The following is a 26,137-nucleotide window of genomic DNA, read 5'->3' on the forward strand; positions in this document are numbered from 1 at the left end:
CCATAAAAGCTTATGCTCTAATACACCTGTTAGTTTTTAAGGTGCCACAGGACTCTTTGTTACTCATTTAAAGCAATGCCAAAATAGTTGTTGACTCACACCACAGGCTCCAGTGAAACAAACCACTCTCCTGGGGGGCAAGGGTTAGCAAGAGAAAATGGGAGATTTTTGTTTAATTCATTGCAAAAATTGTACATAATTCTAAGAACCCCAAACCAAAACGTTCCCTGGTCAGGTTGGTACAATGTCTTTGCATCTCATTGGTGCTGTCCTTTAATTTCCAGTCTTATCTGGGGTCTTAAGTAAAGTAATAGAGAGCTTCTTCCTTCTCTTGATCAATCAGTCCTTGATCCTCATCTTCTTTCTCTTTGATAGGCACGGGCTCAGAGCGGAACATCAGCTTTCTGCCAGTCTGCAGTGAAACAAAATGCAGGCACAGCAATGGTGGTGACAGAAGAATAGGTTGGGTGCAAATGCTGGTCACTAGCAATGTTTATATTCCAAGCTTATGCTATTCTTTTTAGGAGATGTTACTGTCCCTCTAGTGTTAAGTTTGTAGCTAGAAGCTCCCATTAAACCTTTCTGGAAAAACTAGAGTGTCCCCCCCAATTGTTTCAGTAAGACAGTTCCTGATGGCTCAGGGCTCTGTGTATATTGCCATTGCTGATTATCTAGTGGCTAGGTTTGTACAAAGGCACTGCACTGCAGCCTCCATATTCAAAATATCTAGTCCAACTGAAATAGTTATCCCATCATGGTGATGCCATACTTCAAATGGTAAAAGAAATAGGTAGTGAGACATGTAGAGAATCTGTTCTCCACTGGTTGGAGCAAGTGGCTTGGATTCAGATTGCCTGTGTTTTATTCCCCACTCTGCCACTGATTTCCTGTTTGACCTTAGGCAAGTCACATTGGCACTCTGTAACAATTTACTCATGTGTAACACGGATACAATCACTTGCTTGGTGTGCAGCTGCATTGAGAAGTGTATGGCTAGATTCTTCACCGGTAGCAAGCAGACGTAACTCAAACAGAGGCCAGTGGCAGCTGTGGCTGCTTACTGCTTGTGAGGGGGGGGGGGTAAGATTCTGTCCTATGCTCCTACAGTGCAGTACAGAACTCAGCTCAGGAGGAGAAGTGGGGCTAAGGTGGCTTTAGGCCACAGTGGTGTCCCCCAATCCTGGGCTACTCCAGGGATTAGAGTGGCTCCAGGTGTAACTAAGTCCTGGAGGCCTACTTAAGATATGGCAGCCTCCCAGGGCTGCCCAGAATCCAGTGTTGCATACTGCAGCAGTGCAACCACATCCCTTCCAGTGCTTCTGAGGGGCCCTCACAAGGGAGCCTGTGGCTGTCTCTTGTAGTTCTTGTACTGGGGCTCCCAGATGGATACAGGGATACTAGGGTCCCTTTACACTACTCTGGCCCACTTACCCATTGTGAGGGGCTTCAGCAGGGGTGAGGAGCTCACTCCAGATCCTTTATGTCTAAGTGCACTGAGATTTTCCATTGAACGGTGCAGCACAAGTGCCAAGTATTACCGGGAATTGCTAAGGTTACCTTTTTCTTTATATCCGCTTGTGCTCTTGCCAGTGCCCGTTGCAACCTCTCCTCCTGCAACTGCCTCTGTTGTCTCACTTTTTCGTCCCTCATCCTTTCAGAACAATTGAGCAAAATAGGAGTTAAAATGATGGACTCTGCCAAGCAGGATATTTTTTTTTACCCCGATTTTCAATAAGAAAGGATAAATCCACAAGAGGTGAATTTTTTGTGATACAGCACCCGCTCCATTTAGTTCTTCTCAAGGGAATTCTAAAGTGCAATTGACTTCTCCACCAACACCCTCCCTCCCTTACTCCAAAAAAACCTATTTCACTTCTAAGTGGAGACATAGCAGCAGTGAACTGAACAGAGGAGATTGTACTTCTATTTCTGGATCTGTCATTGACTTTCTGCGCACGTCACCTTCAGCAAGTTACTTATGCTCTGTAAAATAGGGCTAATGGCATTTGTGGGGTAATGATACTTACCTGGCACGTTGTGTCCTCGCACCAGTGCAAAGTGAGTATAAAATGCTATCTGATCAGCCTGGGAGGGGGTTGTGCCTGTTTTGCCCTGGTGTAAATGACTACACAAAGTGGCAGGGCAATGGCAAATCTGATCCACTGTTTCTATGCATAAAAAGCATGGAGAGTAAGTGGTAATACAAAAATAATCTGCAATGACAAACTGTCCTGGCTGATTAAGTGCAGAGGGCTTCCTCTCTTGTATAGCCACTACAACTGAGAAGCCAGTGTGCGCTCAAAATACTGTTCTAATTTTAAACCTTTTCATTTAGGGTAACTTCATTTCCTGGCATTTGAGAGGGAGAGAGAGAGGGAAAGAGAATTTTATTCTAAATAGCACTGACAAAGTGGCCTAATGACCTTCTTTTTTAGTTCTGAGGAAGGAGATGGGGTGGGGGGGAAGTCATATGTTTTTGTTACTGAACTCTTTCTGCCACTTCAAGTTTCTTCCTGCAGATCTGACCCAGATAGTGATCACACAGTCTGATCACTGGCTCACTTCTTGGGATGTAAACTATCATCTGTATTCAGCTTCTCAAGTCATCAATGAAAGTACATCTAATCTTAGAGCACAGATGCAGTGGGAGGAGCATGGTATTTTCTGCTAATGTGGGTTAGCAGTTTGGGGCTTTGCAGAGGCAAAAATTTTAATTTAAAACATGCCAGTGTCATCAAATTTCCAAATACTGTACTGGAGAATAAGCTCGGGTTTCCACACGTGCCCTGCTATCTTTTAGCATACTATCTTAGCAAGAATGATCAATATGAAAAAACAGATTTAACTACAGCAAGGAGTTTTTTCTGCCTGATCAGTTTATTAGAATTATGGGTATTAATTAGGTATTGATAATGTGGGCTTTTTAATATACCTGCCATTTCTTCCTGATTCACTGACATACGCAAGCAGTTCCATTGGCTTCTCTTTTTATCTTTTGGAGTTTGAGAAACGTTAAAAATTGAAATGCTGGCGTGATCTCCCCATAACGGGTCGCACCACAGCCAGAGCAGAACTTCCTCTTACCTCATCCTCCGTTCTTTTTCTTTGGCTTTCTCTGCCTGCTCTATCTTTGCTTGAGGGACTCTCTCCAGACACTCCAATAAGTCGTCGAGTTGGTGTTCTATGACTGTTAGCATCTGCAGGGTTCCCAGGTTGGCCTCATTTTCTCCAATGCAACGTCGATAGACCTCTGTCACCTTTTTGTTCAGGCTCACCAACATTTTGTCCTGGAGACAAGGCAAAGGGGCAGTCCTCAGCTGCGGTAAACTGTCACAGCTCCTGAGGACCTGCCCAGCGTCATCTGCTTAAACCCAGTCAAAGAGTTGAAATTAACATTTCAATTCCCTCCACAGAACTCAGTGTCTCATCTCACATTTTGATACTTTCAGCATCTAGCTCCATTACGTGTAGGGTTTTGTATAGGGAAAGGAAGGGTGCTAAAACCTCACTGTGACATTCTATACCTTGGGGGAGCACCCTGTAACCTCCATATTCCTCATTTATATATAATTGTGATCTTACCTCGCGTGGCATGCTTTACGTGCATCGGGTGAAGGTTATGATCTGCTGAAAGTCTGTTCTATCTATCTATAATTAAGGCATATGAAGTTATGAGATTTGTGTTGTATGGTTGTCACTAAAATATGCTGTGGGTTTGGGAATTGCCCGTATACTCTCTCTCCAGAGGCACTGACAAGCGTGGTAACCAATGCCTGGGTGGATATAAAAAACTCCCTCAACAGCCATGGTCCAGCAGGGGAAGCTACAATTCAATGACTCACCTGCATAAGGCCACACCAGGGGACCTGTTCAGCCTTGCCTGGGGACTCAGCAATGCCCCACAGCCATGCCAGAATGCAGGGTATAAAACAGGCCCAGCATGTGGCCACTGCATTCTTTCTCCTGCCCCCATTTATGCTGCAACCAACAAGGACACACTGAAGACTCCAACAGAGGAGACTGGCCCAGGTTTAAGGAACAAACCCGTATATTAAGGACTGCAGTATCCAGTGGGGTGAGGAAGAACAGTCCCAGGCTGCACCCCAGGGATCCTGTCACATTTACCTCTGAAGTACTTTGTTTGGTCACAGGCTAAAGTCATCATGGGAAGAAGCATGACATGCTACTCCTAGACATCTCCGTGCCAGTCTCTCACTTGCTTAGGGTCTTGCTCTATGCACATACCTGCACATCCGCTTTGTACTCTCCGAAGGAAAAGACTCGTGCCTTCAATTCCAGGTCTGCGGCTGTCTCCTCTTCTTTGATTATGGAGGCTTTGAGTGTGGCTGCAAGCTGCTTCAGCTGCTTTATCTCACGGTCCCTAATCCAGGAGAAAAGGATCTGTCTTAGACACAGCTTTCTTCCAGCATTTTTGCAAACAGTGGCTATAACTCCTCCAAACATCAAGTGGAGCCTGAACTTTGTGACATCACTTTCCTCTATAAGGAGACTGGCTAATAAATGCATTCAGTTGAAATTCTCTTTCCAAGAGCTAGAGAGGACTCCAGGTCTCTGCCATAGTATTTTCTGTGAAGTGGGGGTGGGAGTTAATTAAATGGTGAAAAGTTTCAATATGTCAAAATAGAAAGATTCCTACTTAAAAAACAAAAGGCTAATATACATCTAAACCATTGGATTATTATTAGTAATGTTTATTGCAGTAGTGTCTAAGGGCCAGCGGAGAGGGGTGGCCTATTGCACTTGGCACCGAATAAACACAGAGTAGTAGAGAGTCCCTGCCCTGAAGAGCTTACAGTCTAAATATGCAAGACAGACACGTGCGGAGGAATAAAATCCTTGTGTGATTTCCTGCAATTTAAAGACTTTACACTTTGATTGCCTGTTGACTTCCACTAGAGAGGATTTTCGTTGGAATTATCGCAGATGCTGTAGTTTATTCCTGGGTGGAAGTTCTCTATGCAATGCTGTACAGAAGCTTTTGTGCTTTAAATAGTAGCAACACATGGTGAATGATCAGGAGTGAAATAAGGCTCACTTGCTCACCTTTCCTTTCAGGAGCCTAGCACACCAATTCCCTAGCCCCCTGTGAACTGGGGACCAAACGACCGATTCAGACCTCCTCTGTGGCAGCACACAGACAGACCAATGCCCCAGTAACACCCCCGTCCAATCCCGTGGTTAGAAGGCAATGCAGTGAATCCAGTCCATCTGATTAACCAACTGTAGGAGAGACTCTTCCATCCTGTACTGCATGGCTGATACATCACTTTACCATGGTCAATGCTCTGATCTCCGGCAGGGGAGCCCCCAGGCATTCTAATGCTAGAATGTATGCAGCCTCTTTCAGACACTTACATTTTACTTCGCGTAGTGGCGAGAGTATGCTGGAGCTCATCCAAGGTTTCCTCAGTCTCCTGGGAATTCTGGATTAGGGACAGGTTCTGTTCTTCCAGCTCAGTGAAAATGTGCAGCAGTTGCTGGGGATCAGTAAAATATAACTCTGGCTCCTGAGATGGGAAATACAGAATATGGATGTGCATCCATTTCGCTTGGTGACTCTAATTTACCAGTTTATTATTATATGAGTGTTGAAGTTTGGTCTACACTTCATAATGTTAATATATAGTTATTACATAGCTTGTTACACACACACACACAGAGCAAGATGTGTCATCTGTCCTAAAGAACTTACATTCTAAATGAACAAAAGCAAGACATTGGTCCGTTGCTCAGGAGAGAGAGGCTGTGCAGATTACTCATGGTGGGAAGACGGGAGAAAGAGTCCCTCGGCGTGTTGGATTTTACAGAGGGCCTTGAAGGAGAGTGGTCTGGGTGGAAGCGTAAGGGAAGTGTTCCAGCAATAAGGTTCAGCAGAATAGAAGGAAGGCCCAAAGCTGGGAATGAGACCAGATGATGGAAGGAGGAATTAAGGATTGGGTAGAGCACGGGTGGAGACATATCAGCAGGAGCAGGGTTAATCTGAGGAGGGGGTTGAATTTGAAGCTATAAGGGACACAGTGCCAAAGATGGGATTTGAGGACTCGGGGAGCGAAGTTGTCACGGCGTAGGAGGATTGCTTTAGCAGCAGTGTTGGGCTGATAAAGGCATGCATTTGTGGCCCTGGCTCCTTGCTGTTTTGTTCGTATTGCATGGGTTGGGTTTTACTTCCTAATGCCTGTGAGCAGCCAGGCAGCTTCCAGACAGCCCCTGCCCCAAGCCATCAATGCCACCAGTCAGTCAGCAAGATTTCTTACTGCCTTTCTACATGGTTCACTTTCTATTCACCCCCTTGCCCTAGGAGTTTACATGTCTCCTCCGTAGCCCCAAACGGGCCCTGGTTCATCAGGCTGATGGGGAATTAAGGGGGCTGTGGGCATGACAGAGCTGGTGTTACAAGGAGGGAGTGCCCGTGGCAAGACTGGGTCTCCTAGCATCTATACGCAGTTTGATTCTGATATCTGAAATCTCCTCATGGCTCTTCTCTCCGTAACAGGGCAGCCTGTTCCTTTAAGGCAGGACCTGGCCCAGCCTGCCCAGTTCCAGGGCTCATCCCCTTTTAAGGTCCAGGAGTTGTAGTTCCCCAGCTGGATCACATGACTGGGAGGGGTTGTGTGAGTGCAGGCTGAAAGTAGGACCTGCTATAAATGAAGCAGCCTTCAGCCTGGGCTTGTCTCCATCCATTGTTGCACTGGTTTAACGGGAGGTGTGGTGTTTTTATTTTTTAAAAACAAGTTTCATTAAACCAGTGCCACAGGTTCTGTGGACACACTTACTGTGATTTAGTGTGGTCGATTGGGAACAGGTTTATGTTGAAATAAGCCACTCTGAAACCAGAGTAAGTGTCCATGCAAGGAGTAACTAAACCGATACAAATGTGTGTATACAACCCCCTCAGTGGGAGAGTGACCAAGCTGAGGCAAGACCTGAGCTGGGAGTCCTTCACAGAGACCAAAGCAGTGGGTTGGAGAGACCTGGGAAGAGCAGCAGTTTGGCAGAGGAGGGAAGGGGCCTAGGAAGAGCGAAGCAGGGATGAGGGCAGATGACGGTATAAGGTCCCAGGGATGGAACCCAGACTAGTGGAAGGGTCTGGGCTCCCCCATTGTGCCAGCTGGGGGTGATGTGGAAACTGCTGCAAACAGAGGAAGGACGCTGTGGCCCACAGGAGAACCGCAAATAAGGTAAAATGTGTGCAGAGCACTAAGGAAGGCTGTGACCCAGTATGGAGACTGGGTGAAAGATTCTGGGTCTCTTCATTTTGTCTGGTCTTTGTTTACCCCACAAAGGAAGGACTTTTTGCTTTGGCTGGAAGATCCACCTACTTAAATCACCAAAATGTCAAAGCACCCACGTGCCTGAAGAGATGGGGAAATGAGGTACCAAGCTGAGGTGAATGTGAGGCTCGCATAGTTTGACATTGGACCAGGTAAGAAGCTACTATGTCCCAGTAAGAACCCATTATATTCCTCTCTCAACATTCCCTGTCTTCACCTCCCTGCCGTGAGGGATTGGAAGGCCCTTTACGGCCCTTCACCCTCTAATTATTGCTCCTAATGTCTGCAGGGATGAAGGTTAGGAAAGTAAAAGATTAAAGACAGCTGCTACCAATAAGCTGCTTGAAAGCAGCCATAATTGGTCCTAGACGATGAGAGGTCATGACTGAAGCTGAGGAACAGTGAGCATATCAACAATGCAGGGTTCCTTACACCAGCGATAGCTGAAGGTGGAACAGACTCTGCTCTTGGCTCTTAACACCTCTTGGGACCATATACCCTGGGCAGCTTGCTGCCCTCAAATGAAAAGAAAACGTCACATGATTTTCTCCTTGGCGACAGAAGTGTGTGTGGGGGCAGGGGGAGAGTGAGAATCGCACATGACAAATGCTAGTCACATCACTGCGGTGAGGAGGGCAGGGTGAGAACCTGAACAGAAGTAATTGAATTTTAGATCCATTTTAGGATGAAGCCGGGCACGTTGTCAGCAAAAAGGTAGGTAAAGGGTAGCTGCAGCCACTAACAAACCTGCTGGGGCAAAATACTAAGGGGTTGATGGGATTTGGTATCCTAAGCCTAAATGGGCAGCTGTTAATGGTGCACATTTGGTCTGCTGCTGGCTCCCCAGATACTTTCCACACAGCATTTCATTTTATTTTTAAAAGAGGGAGGGAAACATCACACACATCTCATTTAATCAGCTGAGGTTCATCTGGGCTCCGTGCAACCCTACTGCAGTGTAACATCCTTTAAGCAAATGTAGCGATGTGCTTCTCTGTACAGACGTTCTGCTTGCAACAAGTCTGGGCAGCGAATATCATATTTGGCATCAAAACATAAGTTTGAAAGTACCTCTTCATTCAGCAGCCGTCAACATTTTTAGTACTTAAATTGCACGCCGACGCTGTGTTCTAAGTTAGAATGAATGGGTGATGGGACAGATTTTTTTAAAAGGTGGAGGCTTACATACATAGACACAAGTGTGCAATTGCACACCTGCTGTGGTGGGGCCGTTACTACAACTGCAGGCACAAATGGCCATTTAGATGGCTGAACAGTCATTTGTGCAGTACTCAATTCCCACATGTAACTGCAGCTATTGCAACTTTGAAAATGTTGGCTTTAAATGGACACCTGTCAAGAGCAGGCTTCTGTTTTTGAATCCTTGCCTGTTTTAGTGATGGGGATTACGAAAAGATGAGATTTGAAAAATCTAATATTCACCATTTATGCTGCGAATTTACTTTTCTGCATTTTATTCTGCTCTGTCGTTGGTCAGTTTCATTTTTGTCTCCCGTGAGCTAGCCTCTATGCTGTTTTTCTTTGGGTTTGCTGCATTGTAAGTGGCATGGGGAGCAGATGTTGAAATTTAAGAAGAACAACCACCACCTCTATTTACAGTTGTTAAAAATGTCTCTTTACAAAAGTTGAATTTTGGATTAAAAAAATCACTTTATAATAACAAAAATCTTAAACACATAGTATGACTGGTGGCAAACTGAGTTGATCCTGGGTCTGCTAAAGGCAAAGGAAATAAATTATTCCCTTGGTTCAGATATTTCTATTACACTCATCACTAAGATATCCTAAAAGAAGAAAAGCATGCAGTGTTGTAATCATTAGATACAGGAACGCCACAATTCGTCAGCTAATGGTTGGAAGGCATGGGAAATCAACAAGCCACAGATGGAATGAGAAGACAGGTATAATATCTGTGTAGTTCAACACAAGGCTACTGACCTCATCCTCGTCCTCATTGTCAGAGAAGGTTGTACTCGCCTTCTCCTCCATTGCTAGGGCGGCAATGCTCCTGAAAAGGTATTTCCAGTGACAGGCACTTACAGAAATGATTGCTTAAGCCATGTTAAAGGAGATCTTGTTAGCTAGTAGCCAGACTCCTAGTGCACTTGCTAAGTTAATAACAGCTGCAAACCACCTCTGGTTGTAGCAGTACATAGCTGGCAATTTATATTTATTTTGCATGTTACCTATCTGATTTTAAATATTAATATTTGCAGGGCTGGGTTCTTTCTAGACTGTTATTTGTTTTATGGTATCGCCTAGGAACCCAAGACATGTACCAGGCCCCATTACGCTAGCTGTTGCACAAACAGAACAAAAAGATGGTCCCCGCCCCAAAGGACTGCCATTCTCAGCCTTTCTGGGTTCTGTTGCAGAGCCATTTCCACTGGTATTGCAACAACAGATAGTCCTAAACCAAAACCACTGATTCTGAACACCCCCAACCTTTAGGGGTGTCTGGGACCCAGCTGTGGATGCGAATTCGGCAGCTGAGCCCCGCTCTCTATAATGGGTTGAATCAAGGGCTTGATCCAGTGGCCCGTGGAGCAGCAGAATGCATGGTATGGAGTGGTTCTGCATGTGTGCTCCATACAGGCTGGTTGCAGCAGTGCTCCTAGGCGGAGCGGTTTCCACACAGCTGGAGCCATCTGCAGAGTGTACCTCCCTGTTCCCTATACCCTGCGCACAGGAGAGAAAGTGGGCAAGTTGAAGGCATGGCAGAGTAACATATTCCTAAGCAGGACCCCCGGGGCCATTAATGAACAGTGCAGCCGTTTATTTCGCTGCTCCAGCGAGGAAGCAGTCCCAAGTGCACAATGAAGAGCAACAGGGTGAGAGACATTGGACTGATGTCAGCAGCAGATTCTGCTCATCAGCCTTTGCTGCTGCTGCTCCTGCTCCATGCACTCTCTTCCATGTCCTCTTCATGCCACGATGGAGGCTCCAAAACTCCCCATCAGATCACTCCCTTTGGGGAATTTTACAAATGGATCCAGATCCTAACTCTGGGGATTGGGTCTGTTGCTAAAGGTAATATTCTAAAGTTCCACTTCTGCAGCCACTATGTGCTGAATAGCAGAGTCAGGCAAGTCGTCCCGTTTGATTTCAGGGGGAGAACTCATGTAAGTGCTGCTCATTGTAGGGGTACCAAAATTGGGTGACCAGACCTTCAACTGGAGGAAAAGGGAGCTGCCCTCAAAACAACAATTTCACCAGAAAACTACTATTAGTGTTTTCTATTGGGTGATGGGAAAACTACTATTAGTGTTCTCTTCCCTTAGGCAGACTGGCAAATAATCCCCCGTTACCCACGCAAACAGGTAGCAAACACTTTGCTGCCCCAAGCAACTGCCTCCTTTGCCTGCATGGTGAAGCTGGCCTTGTCTATACTCCCTCCTCCCCTTCCCTGCCTCTCTGCTTCTAAGTCGCTGTGGTTACGGGGAACCCATGGCCACACCTGCCACAGGGAGTATTATTCTACCTGCCTCCCAGCATACATTGATTACATCTTTAATTAGTCATGATTATAATGCACATGACAAGCAGATACAGTGGAGCCCTCTTACAATGAAGTCAGACCTAGTGAAACTCCATTCCCAGGGAGAACGGATGCCAATGGGGGCATTGGTTCAATGTTCCACAGTATGCAATGGCAATTTGGCAGGGAGCAACACCTCCCAGAAGGAAGTTTTGTTGTGGGACAAATGCCTTTTGTCCTAGAATACCACTGGGTGGCGGCTTGAGGAAACAAACACTTTAGCCAAGTGCTCTGCTGGTGTACGTTGGTGCATGTCTATGGAGATCAACGGGGCTATGCCAGTTTACAGCAACTGAGAATTTGGCCCTCTGAGCATTTTGACTTGTTCTAATAAGAGAGCCAAACGCATTAACTGATGCTTTCCCTAAAAACACAGAAGGTAAATAATACTCACGCATACCTGTAGCTACTGTCATCTGACTGACAGCTCTCCTATATTTACATCCATCGCCTTCACCGGGTGTCTCATACTTACTGTCGTCTTGCCTGCTGGGATTTCAAGTTTTGCTTTGAGGGGCTTTTGCCTGGCCTGAGAGATTCCCTTCTCTGCGTGATTTGGCTTGGGGCCCTCAAATCAGGCCCTCCTGAAGAGAAATCAACACTCTGACGTCCTGTATAGCCAAGATAAGGCAACTTGCCACGTCTGGTTCGGGGTGTTGGATCCTGGCCTGAACACAAGAGGAACATATCCTTAGAAGGGGAGGCTGCACACAGTGAGGAATGGCCAGAAACTCTTCTTGGGAGAACTTACCCTTGGGCGTGATGGGAGAAACGGAGATTTTTTCTTCTTTCACTTCAGAGGACATTTTCATTGCCTTTGTCTTCATCTGCTTTTTTTCATACTCTTCCCGCCACTCTTTTGGAGAGAGCTGGTAGAGGAAGTTCTTGTACTTCTTGCACTCCTTCAAAGTGTCTTCAAACCTGGATATCTCACTACGACAGAGGAGCAAACAGGTTGCACTAGGTTTAATAGCACAGTTAAAAGCACCATTCTGAAGAACTTCTGTCCTAAAATGCAGCTCTATTCTGACAGCAACTATTTCAATATGGCTCTGTCTCACTCCACAGACCCACTCCCTGTGTGCATTCAAAGTCTGAGCCGCAGATTCCAGGCCAACAAGTTTTTAACTGCTGTTAGACCTGCACAGCTAAGAGGGCATGAGCTAGCATCCACATATTTCTTCTTGTGCATCCTCAACAGAATGGGTCACTCTGTTCTGACCCATTACCCCTGCACAGGAGGTCAGAGTACATTGATATAGGAGGGGGAACTCTCAACACACCAGCCAAGGAGAAGGGGGAGCTGTGGAGAAGCCCTGCCTCTTGAAGCTAATGAGAAGAGAGGAGCTCTCTTCTGCTTTTAGTAGAAGAGAAGGTCTTCACTCCCCCAGTCCCATCTCACCCCTACTTCAATCCCTGCTCCTGTGAGAGTCCAGTGAAGGCACCTGTAATACACAGGTGTCCTCAAGGGCCTAATTTGGCCTGTAGCATCTTTAGTTGTAGTGGAGATGATGGATGAGATCGAAAGAACCCAGTCTGACTCTGAGAACCCCGCCTGGTTTGCAGGGCCGGCTGTTGGCAAGTTGAGCAGATATCATTCAAAAACCAGAGACAAGGCATGGAACCCTGCAATGCCTTTTTTACAGAGCAGAAGCACACTTTAATGGCTTGCAGGAATCATGAGGAGACTATTTGAAATCCTATAACCAAAAAAAAAAAAAAGTTAGGCTGGCACAGTACATGGTTAGGGAGACAGCCTGTGTCACTTCTTCCATTGAATCAATTCTGAAGTCACCACTCAAATTAGTGTCAAGTATCAGAGGGGTAGCCGTGTTAGTCTGGATCTGTAAAAGCAGCAAAGAATCCTGTGGCACCTTATAGACTAACAGACATTTTGGAGCATGAGCTTTCGTGGGTGAATACCAGTGGGTATTCACCCACGAAAGCTCATGCTCCAAAACCTAATAAGGTGCCACAGGATTCTTTGCTGCTTTCACTCAAATTACGCACCTGTAAAGGCTCCCTGAGGAAACTGTGGGACACAATCTAGAGCTGTCAGCTGAGAATCAATGCCCGCCCCTACAATACAGGGCTCATAGGAGGAGAACATCTTTCACTTAGGAAAGATTTCCTGTTACAGGCTCCCAGGACGGGGGTTATAAACAAGATCAGGATTGGCTCAGTGGCCCAGTAAGAGTGCTGCCACATGAGAGATCAGAAGATCCAGTTCACATTCTGCGTTGCCAGGGTGGCCGGGCTGGGAATGCCAAGGTAGCAAGCTGAGTCTTGCAGGTTTGGAGGAAGGGAACCTTTATGGCTGAAAGATGGAGCAGTGTATTAATGAGCTGCATCCAATCATCCTTTGCTGGGCATAAGATCTCTGAGGATGGAGAGAGAATGAGTGGAGTGAGAAATTAGGAGTTTGGAGGACTCCCTAATCTCTCCCTCAGTGAGGAAAACCATAGCTTCATCCACGTTAGAGATAGAGAAGGCTTATTGGATCATCTTCTCTGTGCCAAAGTCAGGCTTGTTCCCTGCAGTGTATATTCCATGAAAAATACCATAATAATATCTTTGAAACCTCAGATTTAAGTGAGTCAATACTAGAGATGGGGACAGACCAAAACCTAGATATGGTCAGACCCAATCTTTTGGAAGTTTTAGATCCATTTCAAATGCCGTTGCTCATACTCTGCCTAGCAATACCCTCCTCTAGCTATTATACCAAAGCTATCTAGTTTCACAGACAGTGCAAGGCGTTCATCTACTATCCATAAGAACATAAGATCCATCTATTCCAAGATGATGCAACAGGTAAGGTAAATGGGAGAGCAGATTTTCCTTCTGTCTTTGGAGATGAAGGCTATGTTTTCTGAATATGAATGTACACAAAATTTGTACTGTATATACAATTACATGTATGTTGTGTAATGGCATGTCAATGGCCAGTTCAGCAAATGCCTGATCGTTTGTTTAACAACACCCAATTTACATACATAATTGAAGTAATTGGGCATGCACATTAGCCATGATATTGTGCACATTTTGGGGTGTGCATTCACACTAGGTCTGTTTAAAAAAAAAAAAAAAACAAGCTCCAAGAGTCTTCTGGGAGTTCCAGTCAACTATGTAGGGCTTTGTGCAACATTCTAACTTTGGGAATGGTCAAACAATGCCCTCCATAGAAGAACCTGCAAAAACCCAAAGTATCAGGTTGTGGTAGATATAATATGGGGAAATCCCTTTTATATTCCTGACTTGGCCAGGTTCTGCTCTCAGCGATGCTGGGGTAAACCTGAAGTAGTGCTATTGAAACAGCATCATAATAATTGAGCAACTGCCATGTAAACATCTTGACACACCAGTGAAGTCAAAAGAGTCACTCCAGATTTAAACCAGCATCAGTGAGCACAGTCTCAGCATTTTAAGGTAAAGCCAATGCCCACAGAGACAATCTCAAGTCTTCTCTAAAACCCTGTCCGTGTTATGAGAGGGCACTATCGAAGTTTAATAAAAAAGCTAGTTACTTGATGACCAAGCTTTAGTGCTGTAATTTGAGAAGCTCCACCTGTCCTGTCTGTGTGTCATACTCCAAGGCTAGAGGGTGAAATTCAGCAGTGCCATAAACTGGTACATCAGTACAGATTGCACCCACTTACACCAGGACTGAATTTGGCCCAGTTTTGATAATTCTCCCTGACTGAGCACATGGCTGGGGTAACCTGCCACTCATACAAGAACATTTAAGGCCCCTAAAGTTTTTTTTTATTTTTAGCATGAGGAGGGTGGCGCAATCAGCTCAATGTTATCGGATTGCATTACAATGTGACGACATGGCAACATGAAGTTGCATTGTTCCATTACACAGCTACTGTCTCATGACAGTTTGGCTTCAGGTGACACTGACGGCACAAACTTTTAAAGGCGGCGGCTCTGAGACTGCAGCTCCATAAGGTCTGTTAAAGGTTCAAGCTATTCAGTGACACGGTTCGCTGGGTGATTGTTACCTTTGAATGCTCATCATTTGTGCAGTAAGCTCCCGGATCTCGATTATTTTCTCTATCTTTGCTTTGGTTTCTTTTTCAGCACTAGGGAAGAATGCATAAAAATAAGATTGCAAATGTGCATAGAACCGCAGTTGTAGTGAGGTGGTGGAGCAGTGTATAGGACAGAGGAAACAGATGGAGCGGAAAATGTACTCTGCTGACTCTCTGTTGTGACACTGCTTTTGTGATACTCCCGGTCTACTGGACTGACATCAAACTCATTTCACCCAGCTCATTGGAAGTATGAACAAACCAAGTCATTTGAGCCAAGACCAGAGCCGGGGTTGGGGTGGGGGGGGGGGTGAGTGAATGGAGTTAAAGAATTTCAGGTCAAAAGGAATGTTCAAGTTTGCTATGAAGAGAGATGGTAGAAAACCCCATCTCCTCCCCCATTTCCCATTGTAATTTCAAACTTTTTTTTTTAAATTTCTACCCAGCCATTATTTCCTAATGTCTGAAACAAGGGGATTAGAACTACTGTTATCCTCCGTTTTCTGAGTCCAGTATTGCAATATAATAATTGCTTACATGGATCTAGTGTCACTGGTAACTCGAAGTCTGCGTGGAACACTTGGTTCTTGAGACATGGAGGCACGGGCTAGCAACCAGAGCACATATCCAGGGATCCTGGCATGCTTGTACTCTTCTTGCTAGCCAGTGCTAAAGGCCCATGCTGCCAGATCTATATTACCATTGTTACTTGTGCTAGGTGGATTAAAGCTGTCATGGGTAGGGCCTCCCTGTGCTACAATCACACCTTCACTTACAGATTCCCTTAGAGGTCCCCGAGGGCAGGACCTTTGCCTGGGGATTAGACTATAGTGGCACTGCTCCACTACAACCCTTATCAATGGGCAGGATGGTCGCCCCATTGACTAAAGCAGCAGGTGCTGCTGGCTGGAAAGGGGCACAGTCAGCAGCTGTTTGAGGAATCTCCCCTCAGCCCCACTCCAGGTGTCCACCCCCATGCAGGGCAGCAGTGGAAACAACCTTCACAGGGTGGTGAATCCCCCCTTGGACTCAAACTTGGCTTGAGCCAATGGTGTCGCTTGACTGGGCCATGAGCCTGCATGCTAATCAGCTTTAGAGCTCTGCAAAGGGAAGTCTGGATTCAGAGGGTCTGTGTGTAACCTCTAGCATGGGTACCCAAACAGATGTGCCCGGAGACAGGGGCATAAACCTGCCGCCTTGCCACGTGCAGAATGCCCAGTGATGCTCCTGGGAGCACTGTGTGTGGGGCAGGGACCATGGCCGTGGAGCCCCCTCATGTCCATGCCAAAGAGTCTACGTGTTGCCCCCACCACTTGCGTTACGTTTTCAGCGCCTGAGCAGAGTTTTTATCATTCTCCTTCAGGAACTCGTCAAACATGGCGGCGTCCTTCTCCAGGTACTGTTCAGCCTTTTCCAGTTTTGCTTCCTCTTCTGCTGCTAAGCTTTCCAGCTTCTGAATTTCATCTCTCTTTATTGCCACAGCGTACTGAAATCAACCCAAAAGGGGAACACGGTGACTCATGCTACCTCCTCTTTCCGCTTGGTTTCCTTAGAATTCTGGTTTAGCCTGGTTCTTTTCTGGCTGCTGCAACCATTGTTACATCAGCCACAAACATACACATGGCTTCACACGGCAGCAGTGCCTTCTTCCTGAGGATCTCAAAGCACTTTGACCCTCATGTGCTGATGGGTGGGCTGAGGCAGGGAGAGGCTTAATAATTCACAGAGCAAGTCAGGGATGAAGCTAAAAATAGAACCCAGGAGTCCTATAACCCCCGTCCCTGCTCTAACCACTAGATAATACCATTGATTTCAACTGAGTTATGTTGGCATAAGATAGGAGTTGTATTTGTGAATCAGGTCCAATCTGTCCACACACTTACATTGTCATCATCACCGTAGTGTCCAAGCACATCACAATCATTAATGAATTTATCCTCATAACAGCCTTGTGCAGGAAGGAAGTATTATCCTCATTTTACAGATGAGGAACTGAGGCAAAGGTAGATAAAGCGATTTATGTAAGATCACTTAATAAATCTGTGATAGAACCAGATATCCTGAGTCCCTCTCCAGTGCCTTAACCACAATACCAACACATTCAGCTAATGAGGCCTGATTAGCACTCCCCTGCTCTAACCACTAGCCATGCTGCATATAAAACAACACACAAGGAAGGAGCTCAAAATAGTTTTTACATGAATCACATTCGTAAACCAAAGCCAAATACCTGCAGCAGAAACATCTGTCGCTTCTTGTCTATGTATTCATGGAGCGTCTCTTTTTCCACTTGCTGGTCTGAAAGCATGAGACAAAGTCGTGCAAGCTGGGGGTGGAACAAGTAGTCAAGGCAAAATGCAGTGACCAAACAAAAGGAGGCGTATACGCAAAACCGCATTTAGTAGGAATGGGCATTGGCATCTGCACTTGGGGCCTAAACAAGCGGGCCCAGAATCAAGTCAGCTCGCGCTGGGTGTCTTTGTCTGCTGGAGGGGGAAAAAAACCAGGAAGTGGAATGGTAACAGAAAGTTAATTAACTTTGTCCTTGATTAGGAAAAGGAGAAAAAAAACTCAGGAGGCTTCTGGCACTTGGATGGAGTCACAGGGTTGAATCAGAATAATTTCTGAAGTTGGGAGAACTATATAATGAATTGCTTTAAAGAGCAGAGCTCTGAACCTTTGTGGTTTTCGGTCTTTGTTATTCAGGTTTGTGCCCATCACTGCAGTTAGTGTCAAAGCAAAAAAAAAAAATGGATTGCAAAGCACGCAAAAGCAAAGGAGAATTTTACTTGCAGAGGTAGAAGTTTGTGCATGTATTTTAGCAACAAGGAAGTACCAAGGATACTGAGGTGGAGTTCCTGGACTGGTTCTCCAATCTGTGACACTAGTTTCATACTGATTTTAATGGAGTTACACCTGCATGAAACTGGTATAACAGAGTGGAGTGTCAGGCCCCCATAAGGGCCAAATCTAAATCACATTGCATTAATGGCAAAACTCCTATTGACTTTCACAGGATCAAGATTTGGCCCTAAATGCAGACAAATATAACTTGCTGGATCATGGTGGAATGGAAATATCTCCATGACCCACAGCATAAGCTAGAGCCTTGGGAGCCCCAGACCAAGCTCTGTCATGACTCGCATCCCACGCAACACCATTGATGACAACTTTTTGCATGGGGTGTAAGATAAGGCAGAATTTGGTCCACTGTGTTGTAATATTTCTGTGTGTGCCACATATAAGCCTTTATGTACGTACATATGGTAGAGACCAGAGATGCATGGATATATTGGCAAGGTATGATAGACGAGTGTGGTGCCTGCATGCTAGAGGAACTCAACTACGAGCTGCTTCTGAAGAGAACAAGAATACTTGCAACTCTCAACCCTTCTTTGTTACAGTTCTTCGTGGAGCCTGATGGGATGTTAAGTCTAGCAAGTTCTCTACCTTTGGTGACTGCTATCTTCCAAGAGATACTTTCTTGGAGAGCTTTCAGTCTCTGTGCTTCTGCTGCCAGTTCTCTGTCCTCTGCTTCCTCCTCCTTCTGGAGCTCCTTCTTGAACCCCGACTGCTTGGCATTCATCATAGTGGAATAGGTCATCTTTTCATGGACTTTCAGGGTCTTCTTTCGCTCACGTTCCTAGGGGGACACTTCAGTTATGTAGACAAGTTCTCCTAGTCAAGTATTTTGTCCAGTACAGTCTTCAAATGATTCAAGAGATTACTTCACAATCTAACTGATCTCCCCGTTAGGAAGCTTTTCTGATATTTAAATTTGCTCAATTTCATCCTATTACTCATTCCTTGAAGCTTACACCCTGCAGTGTGCACACTGTTGCTAAATCTCCTCCCCTGCTAGATTTTAAATGTATTCATAAATTCATAGATTCTAGGACTGGAAGAGACCTCGAGAGGTCATCGAGTCCAGTCCCCTGCACTCTTGGCAGGACCAAATACTGGCTAGACCATCCCTGATAGACATTTATCTAACCTACTCTTAAATATTTCCAGAGATGGAGATTCCACAACCTTCCTAGGCAATTTATTCCAGTGTTTAACCACCCTGACAGTCAGGAACTTTTCCCTAATGTCCAACCTAAACCTCCCTTGCTGCAGTTTAAGCCCATTGCTTCTTGTTCTATCCTTAGAGGCTAAGATGAACAAGTTTTCTCCCTCATCCTTATGACACTCTTTTAGATATCTGAAAACTGCTATCATGTCCCCTCTCAGTCTTCTCTTTCCAAACTAAACAAACCCAAATGGATTGAGTGCCTTGTGTTTCCCTTTGTGGGTTATTCCTGAGAGGGGGAGTGAGGACTTGCAGAGTCTCCTATTCATTCTTCCATTACAGGGCTGGCATTTGTCCCCCTACTCAGCAGAAGAGGCTGATCTCGGGGAACCTCTCAAATGTAAGGGACATCCACACAGAGGACTCTTGCCTTCACAGTGCTGCCTGCCTCCTGCAGCCTCTTGAAAGCACAGACCCTACAAGAATTGAACTACCATGGGCTCCCCTGTGTCCTTCCCCCAGTTGTGGATCTGGAGCCTCGAGGAAACCCCTCTCAGGGCTGTGGGGAAGAAGGAAGCATACCACAGAGCCGGCTCGCCCCAACTTCCAGACCTCACTAGTCCTGCCCTTGGGGTTCCAATTCCACTTCTCTTATGGACAGAAGCCTGGAGTCCTAAATTAATCTGTCAACCTTAGCATTCATCTAGCTTATGGTCCAGCACAAGCCAGCATTAGTATGTGGGCTCTCCAAGTCAAGGGATGAGTCTGATTAACTGTAAAACAGGAGATCTGTAAAACCCAAAGGGGCTACAGAAATAAGTAATTTCAGGAGCCTCCCACAGGAATGATAAATCCACCATTCTATAGAAGGAAAGAAACAGAAGAGCAATAAAAATAATCTTCAAATACCTGCCCAGATTCTCAGCTGCTGTTAATCAACCTGGCTCCATTGTCTTCAATGGAGCTACTCTGATTTACACCAGCTCAGAATCTGGCCTGTAATGTTCTTTCGTACAAGAAGTTTTGTTAAGGCTGCCATCCCCTTTCGAATGCACTGCAAACCTCTTCGCTTTTGCCTTAGTTGTTATACATACCGCCTTAGCCCGTTCTCTTTCCTTGTCTCTCAGTAAGAAGATATCAATATCCGAAGGGATTTTAAATGGGTTTTTCCTCAGCTGAAACTCATCATCATCTATGCACACACAGCAAGAAACAAAACTCGATTAGCAGAGCCTCAGTGTGGGCAGAGCTAAAAGGGACAATTTCAAAATATAAAATTCACCGGCTATGTTTTAATGTGAGTTACCTCAGCACTATCCAACATATTTCAAAGGGAGATGGCCAATGTATAACCTGGCCTTTTGCTACTGGAGACAGGCATTTTAAGAATAAACTGTTCACAATGGGCCAAATACTGTGTTTTGTCCTGAGGTTTTACTGTCCTTACTGATTGTTTTCAACAGATGTTTAGCCCTGAGTAAGGGCCTCAGGATTTGGCCATATTAAAGGAATTTCACTCTATCAGAGATCACTATTGATGGGCCCTATGGGGTATAGTTTTGGGAATTAGCACATTTGCAACCGTTGATCTTTTGGGGAGGCTGTGTTGACAGCAGGGCTGGCTCTGGGCACCAGTGCTCCAAACATGTGCTTGGGGCGGCACTTTCCAAGGGGCGGCACTCTGGCTCCTTTTTTTTTTTTTGGTTGGGGCGCAAAAAGCCGGAAGCCGGCCCTGAGCGGAGGTGAGCTGGGGGGGGGCACGGGGAGGGCTGCCACCTGCTCCCCCAAGCGTGCTGCCACTTCGCTTCTCCTCCCACCTCCCTCCCAGGCTTGCCGCGCGAATCAGCTGTTTGGCAGCAAGCCTGGGGGGAGAGGGAGAGAAGCGGAGTGGCGGTGGCATGCTCACGGGAGCAGGTGGAGCGGAGGTGAGCTGCGGCGGTGGGGGGCGTGGGGAAGAGGGGGGAGTTGGGGCAGCGGCGCACTTGGGGGAGGAGGCGGAGGTGAGCTGGGGGGGGAGCGGTTCCTCTGCCCCCCCACCCCCAGTTACTTCCTGCGGCCCTCCCCGCCGCAGCTCACCTCCGCTCCACCTGCTCCCCTGAGGTAAACCTGGGAGGGAAGAGAAGGAGGGGAAATGCGGCGCGCCCGGGGGAGGAGGCGGGGCCGGGGATTTGGGGAAGGGGTTGGAATAGGGTGGGGCTGGGAGGACACAGGAAAATTTTTTTGCTTGGGGCAGCAAAAAACTTGGAGCCGGCCCTGGTTGACAGAAGAGAGACTTTACTGTTCACCTACACCCCCCTCGCTCTCTCATCCAGTTCCATTGGGCCAATGCCTGAAGGCCTTACTCAATGTTTTACTCAGCTAAAGCTCCTCTTGAAGCCACTAGAACCTGCCAGACTAAAGGCTGTACAGCAAACTGAATAAGCACCTGTAGATTTGGCCCATGGTTAACAATTAAGAGCTGAAAAGAGTATCAGGACCTTACCTGAAAGTGGAGACTTTGTTTCCACTGTAGAGTTGGTAGAGGGAACCCCAGAGCTTGGCACCGTTTGCTGAGGTAATGTCCTAGCCTCTGGTTCAATACAAATCAATACGCAGCCATCAATAAATCAGTAGTAGTAAGCAACACTGGTAAGAAAGCGGGGCAATACTTGAATCCATAGACTTAATCCTCAACTCTTGGTATTTCCCTGCTTTCACAGACATCAGAAAGGGGGCTTTTGCTGCCTTTTCATTTCTCATTGGAAGATGCAGCAGTGAAGCTTCTTCCTATCTTCTGCAGGATGCTTGGGTTGAGCATGTTTTTCAAACATTGATAGTAGGGCTTTTCCAAAGGGAAATTAACACAATACCCTGTTGTCAAATCAAGGCCACTTTCTGATCAGAAAGGGGCTATTTCTCACATCTTGCGCTGAATCTTGGGGTGACTTTGTAATGTGAATGAAGATTGATTACAGCGCTCAACTGTTAACCCCTTTTGCTACATTTTAATGAAATTATAACCCAGGCCTTCTGACGGAGGAACGGTACCATACCTGCCTGTCTTAAGGAACCAGTACATTCATAATCTAGGGTTCCTTTCTGTAATATAGTAGTATGTGCAGTGCACATATAGGGCCTGAGCTGAACCCCTTTTAAGTCAATAGGAGTGTTTTGATGGACTTCTATGGGGTTTGGATAAGGCCCACAGGTGAAAATTTTGCCATCAGCAATACAAATCTAAATAACTCCATTGACAACAGTACAGTTATTTTGGATTTACACGAGTAACTGAGAGCGGAACTTGGTATACAATGTTTTAAATGCCCCATAGTGGTACTTCCAATTACATTACTATGTAGGATGGGAAATGCCTGTTGGACTATGCCAGAATGCTTAATTGGAAGTTGAACAGGTTGGTTTTGGTGTTGTGTTTCCTACATCCAAAGAGCAAAACACTCACTTGCAGTCTAGATTAGTTTTATTTTAGATTAAAGAATATAGCAAAGAAAGAACGAATATCAAGTCTCCATAAGAAAGGAAAAAGAAAGCATTTGTCACTCTGTAATATCCTCTATTTCAAACCCCTCAGTGTCCCACTCCCAGCAGACAGTTGGGCAGACTTTTTACATTGAAAAGGTGGAGTAGCATGAGTCCTTGATAGTGGGGAGTGAACCCCCTGGCCTCTAGAGCTAAAAGCTTGCACCGCTACTGCCTAAACTAGCAAATTCAGCTCTCTTAGCCAACACCTGAAGAAAACTCAAACCGCCGTGTGATCCAGCCACAAGAGGGGGACAGAGAGCAACACTCAGTATGTGTAGGTTACACACAGAAAATAGAGTCCAAGGCCTGGTCTACACTACATGGTTAGGTTGATGTTTGCTGCCTTGCGGTGACCTAGCTGTGGAAGTGTCTCCACTTAAAATTGTCTCCCGCCAACGTAAGTGCCTCTCTACACCTATGTAGTAACACCACCTCCCCGAGCGGCATAAAGTCATGGTCAATGTAATTAGGTCGATGCCATGTCAACGTAGACACTGCGTTGCTTACATCAACTGTTACTTGCTTTCAGGAGCTGTCTAACAGTGCCCCACACTAACAATACACAAGCACTCCTGGTGAGAAACTGCACTGCTGACACAGGGAGCCAAGTGTGCATACCCCCAAGCGATTTAACAGCTGCACTGGTTGTATGCTGATGTAAGTTAGGTCGACATAATTTTGTAGTGTAGACATGGCTTTAACGATGTATATCACTTTTGGAAAAGGAGGGACAAAATAAAACATAGTGGTTTGTTAGTAATAAGCCTTAGAGTCTCTGTCTTTCCTTAAAGACAGGAAAATTCCCACACATGCCATACACCACACTTCTGAGTGCTCCAGCCAACACCACATTTCATCATTAGATTTGTGCTTTGCAAGCAACAAGTTACGAATTAAAATTCTTACTGGAAATGGCTCCAGAGCTGGACGTTTCCTGGGACCCAGTCGAACGTGTATAGGATAGCACAGACATGCTGTACGAATTCCGTTCTGATGAATTCTAGAGAAAGGTTTAGATGGGCAGTTGGTTGAGTTTTGTATTCTCTGCTATAGAACCTAGAAGGGAAACATAATTATCACAACACACTTATCTGTAATGTACAGAGAGAAGAACAACTGTAGTTTATTATCAAAATTAACCCATGATCAACAGACGCAATTGTCATGCCTCCCTCATTTGGAAGGTGACTCCTTAGGACAAGTTCAGATGGGAATCAGTTGCATGGGTGTAATTCCACTCGAGTCAGTAGGATCACTCCAGACATGCACTGGCATAAAGGAGAGGAGAAAATATCGACTGCCTTTTGCACTAGTTTTAAGGCTCTATTTTAAGCAGTTTCATTTGCATTGCCACCTACGCTTAGAACAACCTCTCACTTCTTCTACAAAAAGTGTTCTCCACCTCCCCTTTCCAAGAAGCTTCCCACATCCTAGAACTGGCTTTCACTCTCCTTCTGCATCAGGTCCAAACCATGAGTATCACTGGGTTAGCACCACCTCAGAAAGAAGAAAGTTCCCTAAAAAATCACCCTTCCTGTAGTATCTGGGTTTTCTGTAGGGTTAATCCTGTTTATCTTGTGAGCCCTAAGCAGATCCCAACTTGGGTGGTGGCCGTGTAATCCAGCTTCTGCTGCATGCTGTAAGATATATCTTGGTCATGCATGACACCTGGGCAAGCAAAGCAAACACCTAGAGGTGCAAACCCCTCAATGCTCACTTGGATATTTACAATCCAGAGCTTTGCTACGATGCTGAGCACTTCCAATTCCTATTGAAATGCATGAGAATGGAGCGCACTCAGCACCTTGCAGGGCTATATATGTATGCAGTAATGATTTATCTGTGACATTCTTTGAGATAAAGGTGCTTCATAATATAGTGTTACATGAAAGACTGATGAGTGCATGGATCAAAAGCCTATTGAGAGTGGGTGTGAACACACCCATCACTTGAGATAGTTGTAGGAAGCACTTCAGGGCCCACTCCTAAAAAGAGAGCTCACAGAATCTGCCCAGAAACTAACAACACGGTGGGAAGGAGCCCACTGGGTACTGTGACCAGGTATGAGAGAGAGGGAAGGCAGAACACGGAGACAGACAGAAGGAGCAGCTGAAAGTGCAGTATCTGACCCTGGAAGAAACCTTGGGTCATGGGTGCAGGCTGAAAATAATGGTCTTGGTGCTGTGAGAAGAAGCTGTTTCTCACTATTGGAGTCCCTCTGCATTCAGAGAGACAGGAGGACTTTGTAAATAAACAAAACTGCATCAGAGAAATGCCTATCACCAATTTCTATTCCCAACTGGAACATCTCCAGGGCTACAAACTTCCATGAGCTGCTCAGGTCAAAAAGGGGCAACAATAATCAGGGTCCTTTTTTAACCCCGTTCCTAAGGTGTGGATACAATTTTTTTCTTTTATAAACCTTATTATAGATTGTTTGCACACACTCTGGAAATAATGTATAATGTTACATAAGTGCTAATAGGGTTAATTATTAAGATCCGTAATGGAAAAATGGTATTAAAATCATTTGGTGTATCTTTCGTGACCTTTGACATTTTAATAGCTCCACGGGTCTATACCGCCACTCACTGGTGCCAAAGTCAATTGATAAGGAATTACCATTTTTAGTTTACTTATAATTTTATATGCCACATTTCCCTAGCATTAAGGTGCAGTGCAGAAAAAATGCTGAATGAAACATACACAATCAGTCTAAAAATAGAATTAATATGATAAAATGTAGGGTAGTTTCCAAGTTCCCAGAGCACTGGATGGGCTCAAGTCTTGAGCCAGCAGCAGGTAATTTAGAAGTAGAGGCGTTAGGTTTCCCTGGCTTCCAACAGAACACACACATGCAGACACACTCACCCACACATAGGTAAATCATCCGTGCATGGCATTTTCTAGCGAAACATATCAATGCCTCCAACTTTCTGTCTCCGTGAAAAGCTGTATTTGCTGTCAAAAAACGTAGGAGGGGAAAACGCAATAAAAATGGTACCTCCCTTCTTTGGCTTCTCACCCTACCCTCTCTGACAGCAGCCTTGGTCGATTGCAGCCGGGCAGAGCCATGCACCTGGAAGAGTGGCACAGAACCTTGCAGACTTTGGTTAGCTCCGGGGCTTCTTTTGTTCGCCACTCCTGTTTATGTTGTCAAGGAAGCCTTCTCTCCTGTTGCCTGGCAACCGGCTACGTCATAAAGGAAAGAAGGGCTGCATCACTTTAGTGCGCTGTTCCAGAACGATGGGGAGGGCGAGCGAGCGAACCGGCTGCACTTGCAGGAGGGTGGGTGGTGGTGGTTCTAGGCTTTGCAACACAAGCAAATGAACCGGCGGGAGGGGCAGTTTAGTTGCAATTAAGGAGATTGTGCATGACGATGAAGTTGGTAGAAATAGCGCATACATCGGCTGCAAGTTTCAAGAAAAATCCATTGTAGCTACTTTTGGAAATGTCTTGAGCATGAAATTGCAGTTAGCTGCAATTGCGGGTCTCTTGCACATAAGCCAACCAAGGGGCTGCACGTGACATGCAACTGTGTTTGGTAGGTGTTGGGCAGGATTCATTGCAGGTTTCTTTCTACTGATTTTGCAGAGGTTCTTCTTTCCCTGGATAATAACAGCCTAGGGACTATTTTCATAGGCAAACGAGGGATATTGCTAATCATGCATTTCTACTTCTTATTTTTAGTGGGAAGAATTTAACTGTATCTCTGCAA

At 45.6% G+C, this 26,137-nt stretch overlaps 1 protein-coding gene across 6 annotated transcripts; it reads right to left on the bottom strand.

Annotated features, from left to right (window-relative positions):
• Positions 1-151: 151 nt before the first annotated feature.
• On the bottom strand, positions 152-25,554 carry CFAP100 (cilia and flagella associated protein 100). Of its 6 annotated transcripts, none has more exons than XM_045025533.1 (16): positions 25,428-25,554; positions 23,326-23,475; positions 21,383-21,469; positions 19,995-20,092; positions 18,339-18,531; positions 17,119-17,186; positions 16,211-16,374; positions 14,859-14,939; positions 11,603-11,784; positions 11,327-11,519; positions 9,252-9,321; positions 5,377-5,528; positions 4,246-4,381; positions 3,085-3,287; positions 1,558-1,651; positions 152-412 (listed from the first exon to the last, which is right to left on the bottom strand). In XM_045025533.1, the coding sequence occupies exons 2-16, from the start codon at positions 23,390-23,392 to the stop codon at positions 299-301; spliced, it is 1,902 nt and encodes a 633-aa protein (XP_044881468.1). In that variant the 5' UTR covers positions 23,393-23,475; positions 25,428-25,554; the 3' UTR covers positions 152-298. The 6 variants fall into 6 exon arrangements, with proteins under 6 accessions (XP_044881468.1, XP_044881466.1, XP_044881470.1 ...); XM_045025531.1 differs by having other exon boundaries at positions 25,424-25,554; XM_045025535.1 differs by having other exon boundaries at positions 23,326-23,419; positions 25,291-25,553.
• Between the last annotated feature and the right edge of the window lie 583 nt (positions 25,555-26,137).

Source organism: Mauremys mutica, chromosome 7 (assembly GCF_020497125.1).
Source record: "Mauremys mutica isolate MM-2020 ecotype Southern chromosome 7, ASM2049712v1, whole genome shotgun sequence".
NCBI classification, from domain to species: domain Eukaryota; kingdom Metazoa; phylum Chordata; order Testudines; family Geoemydidae; genus Mauremys; species Mauremys mutica.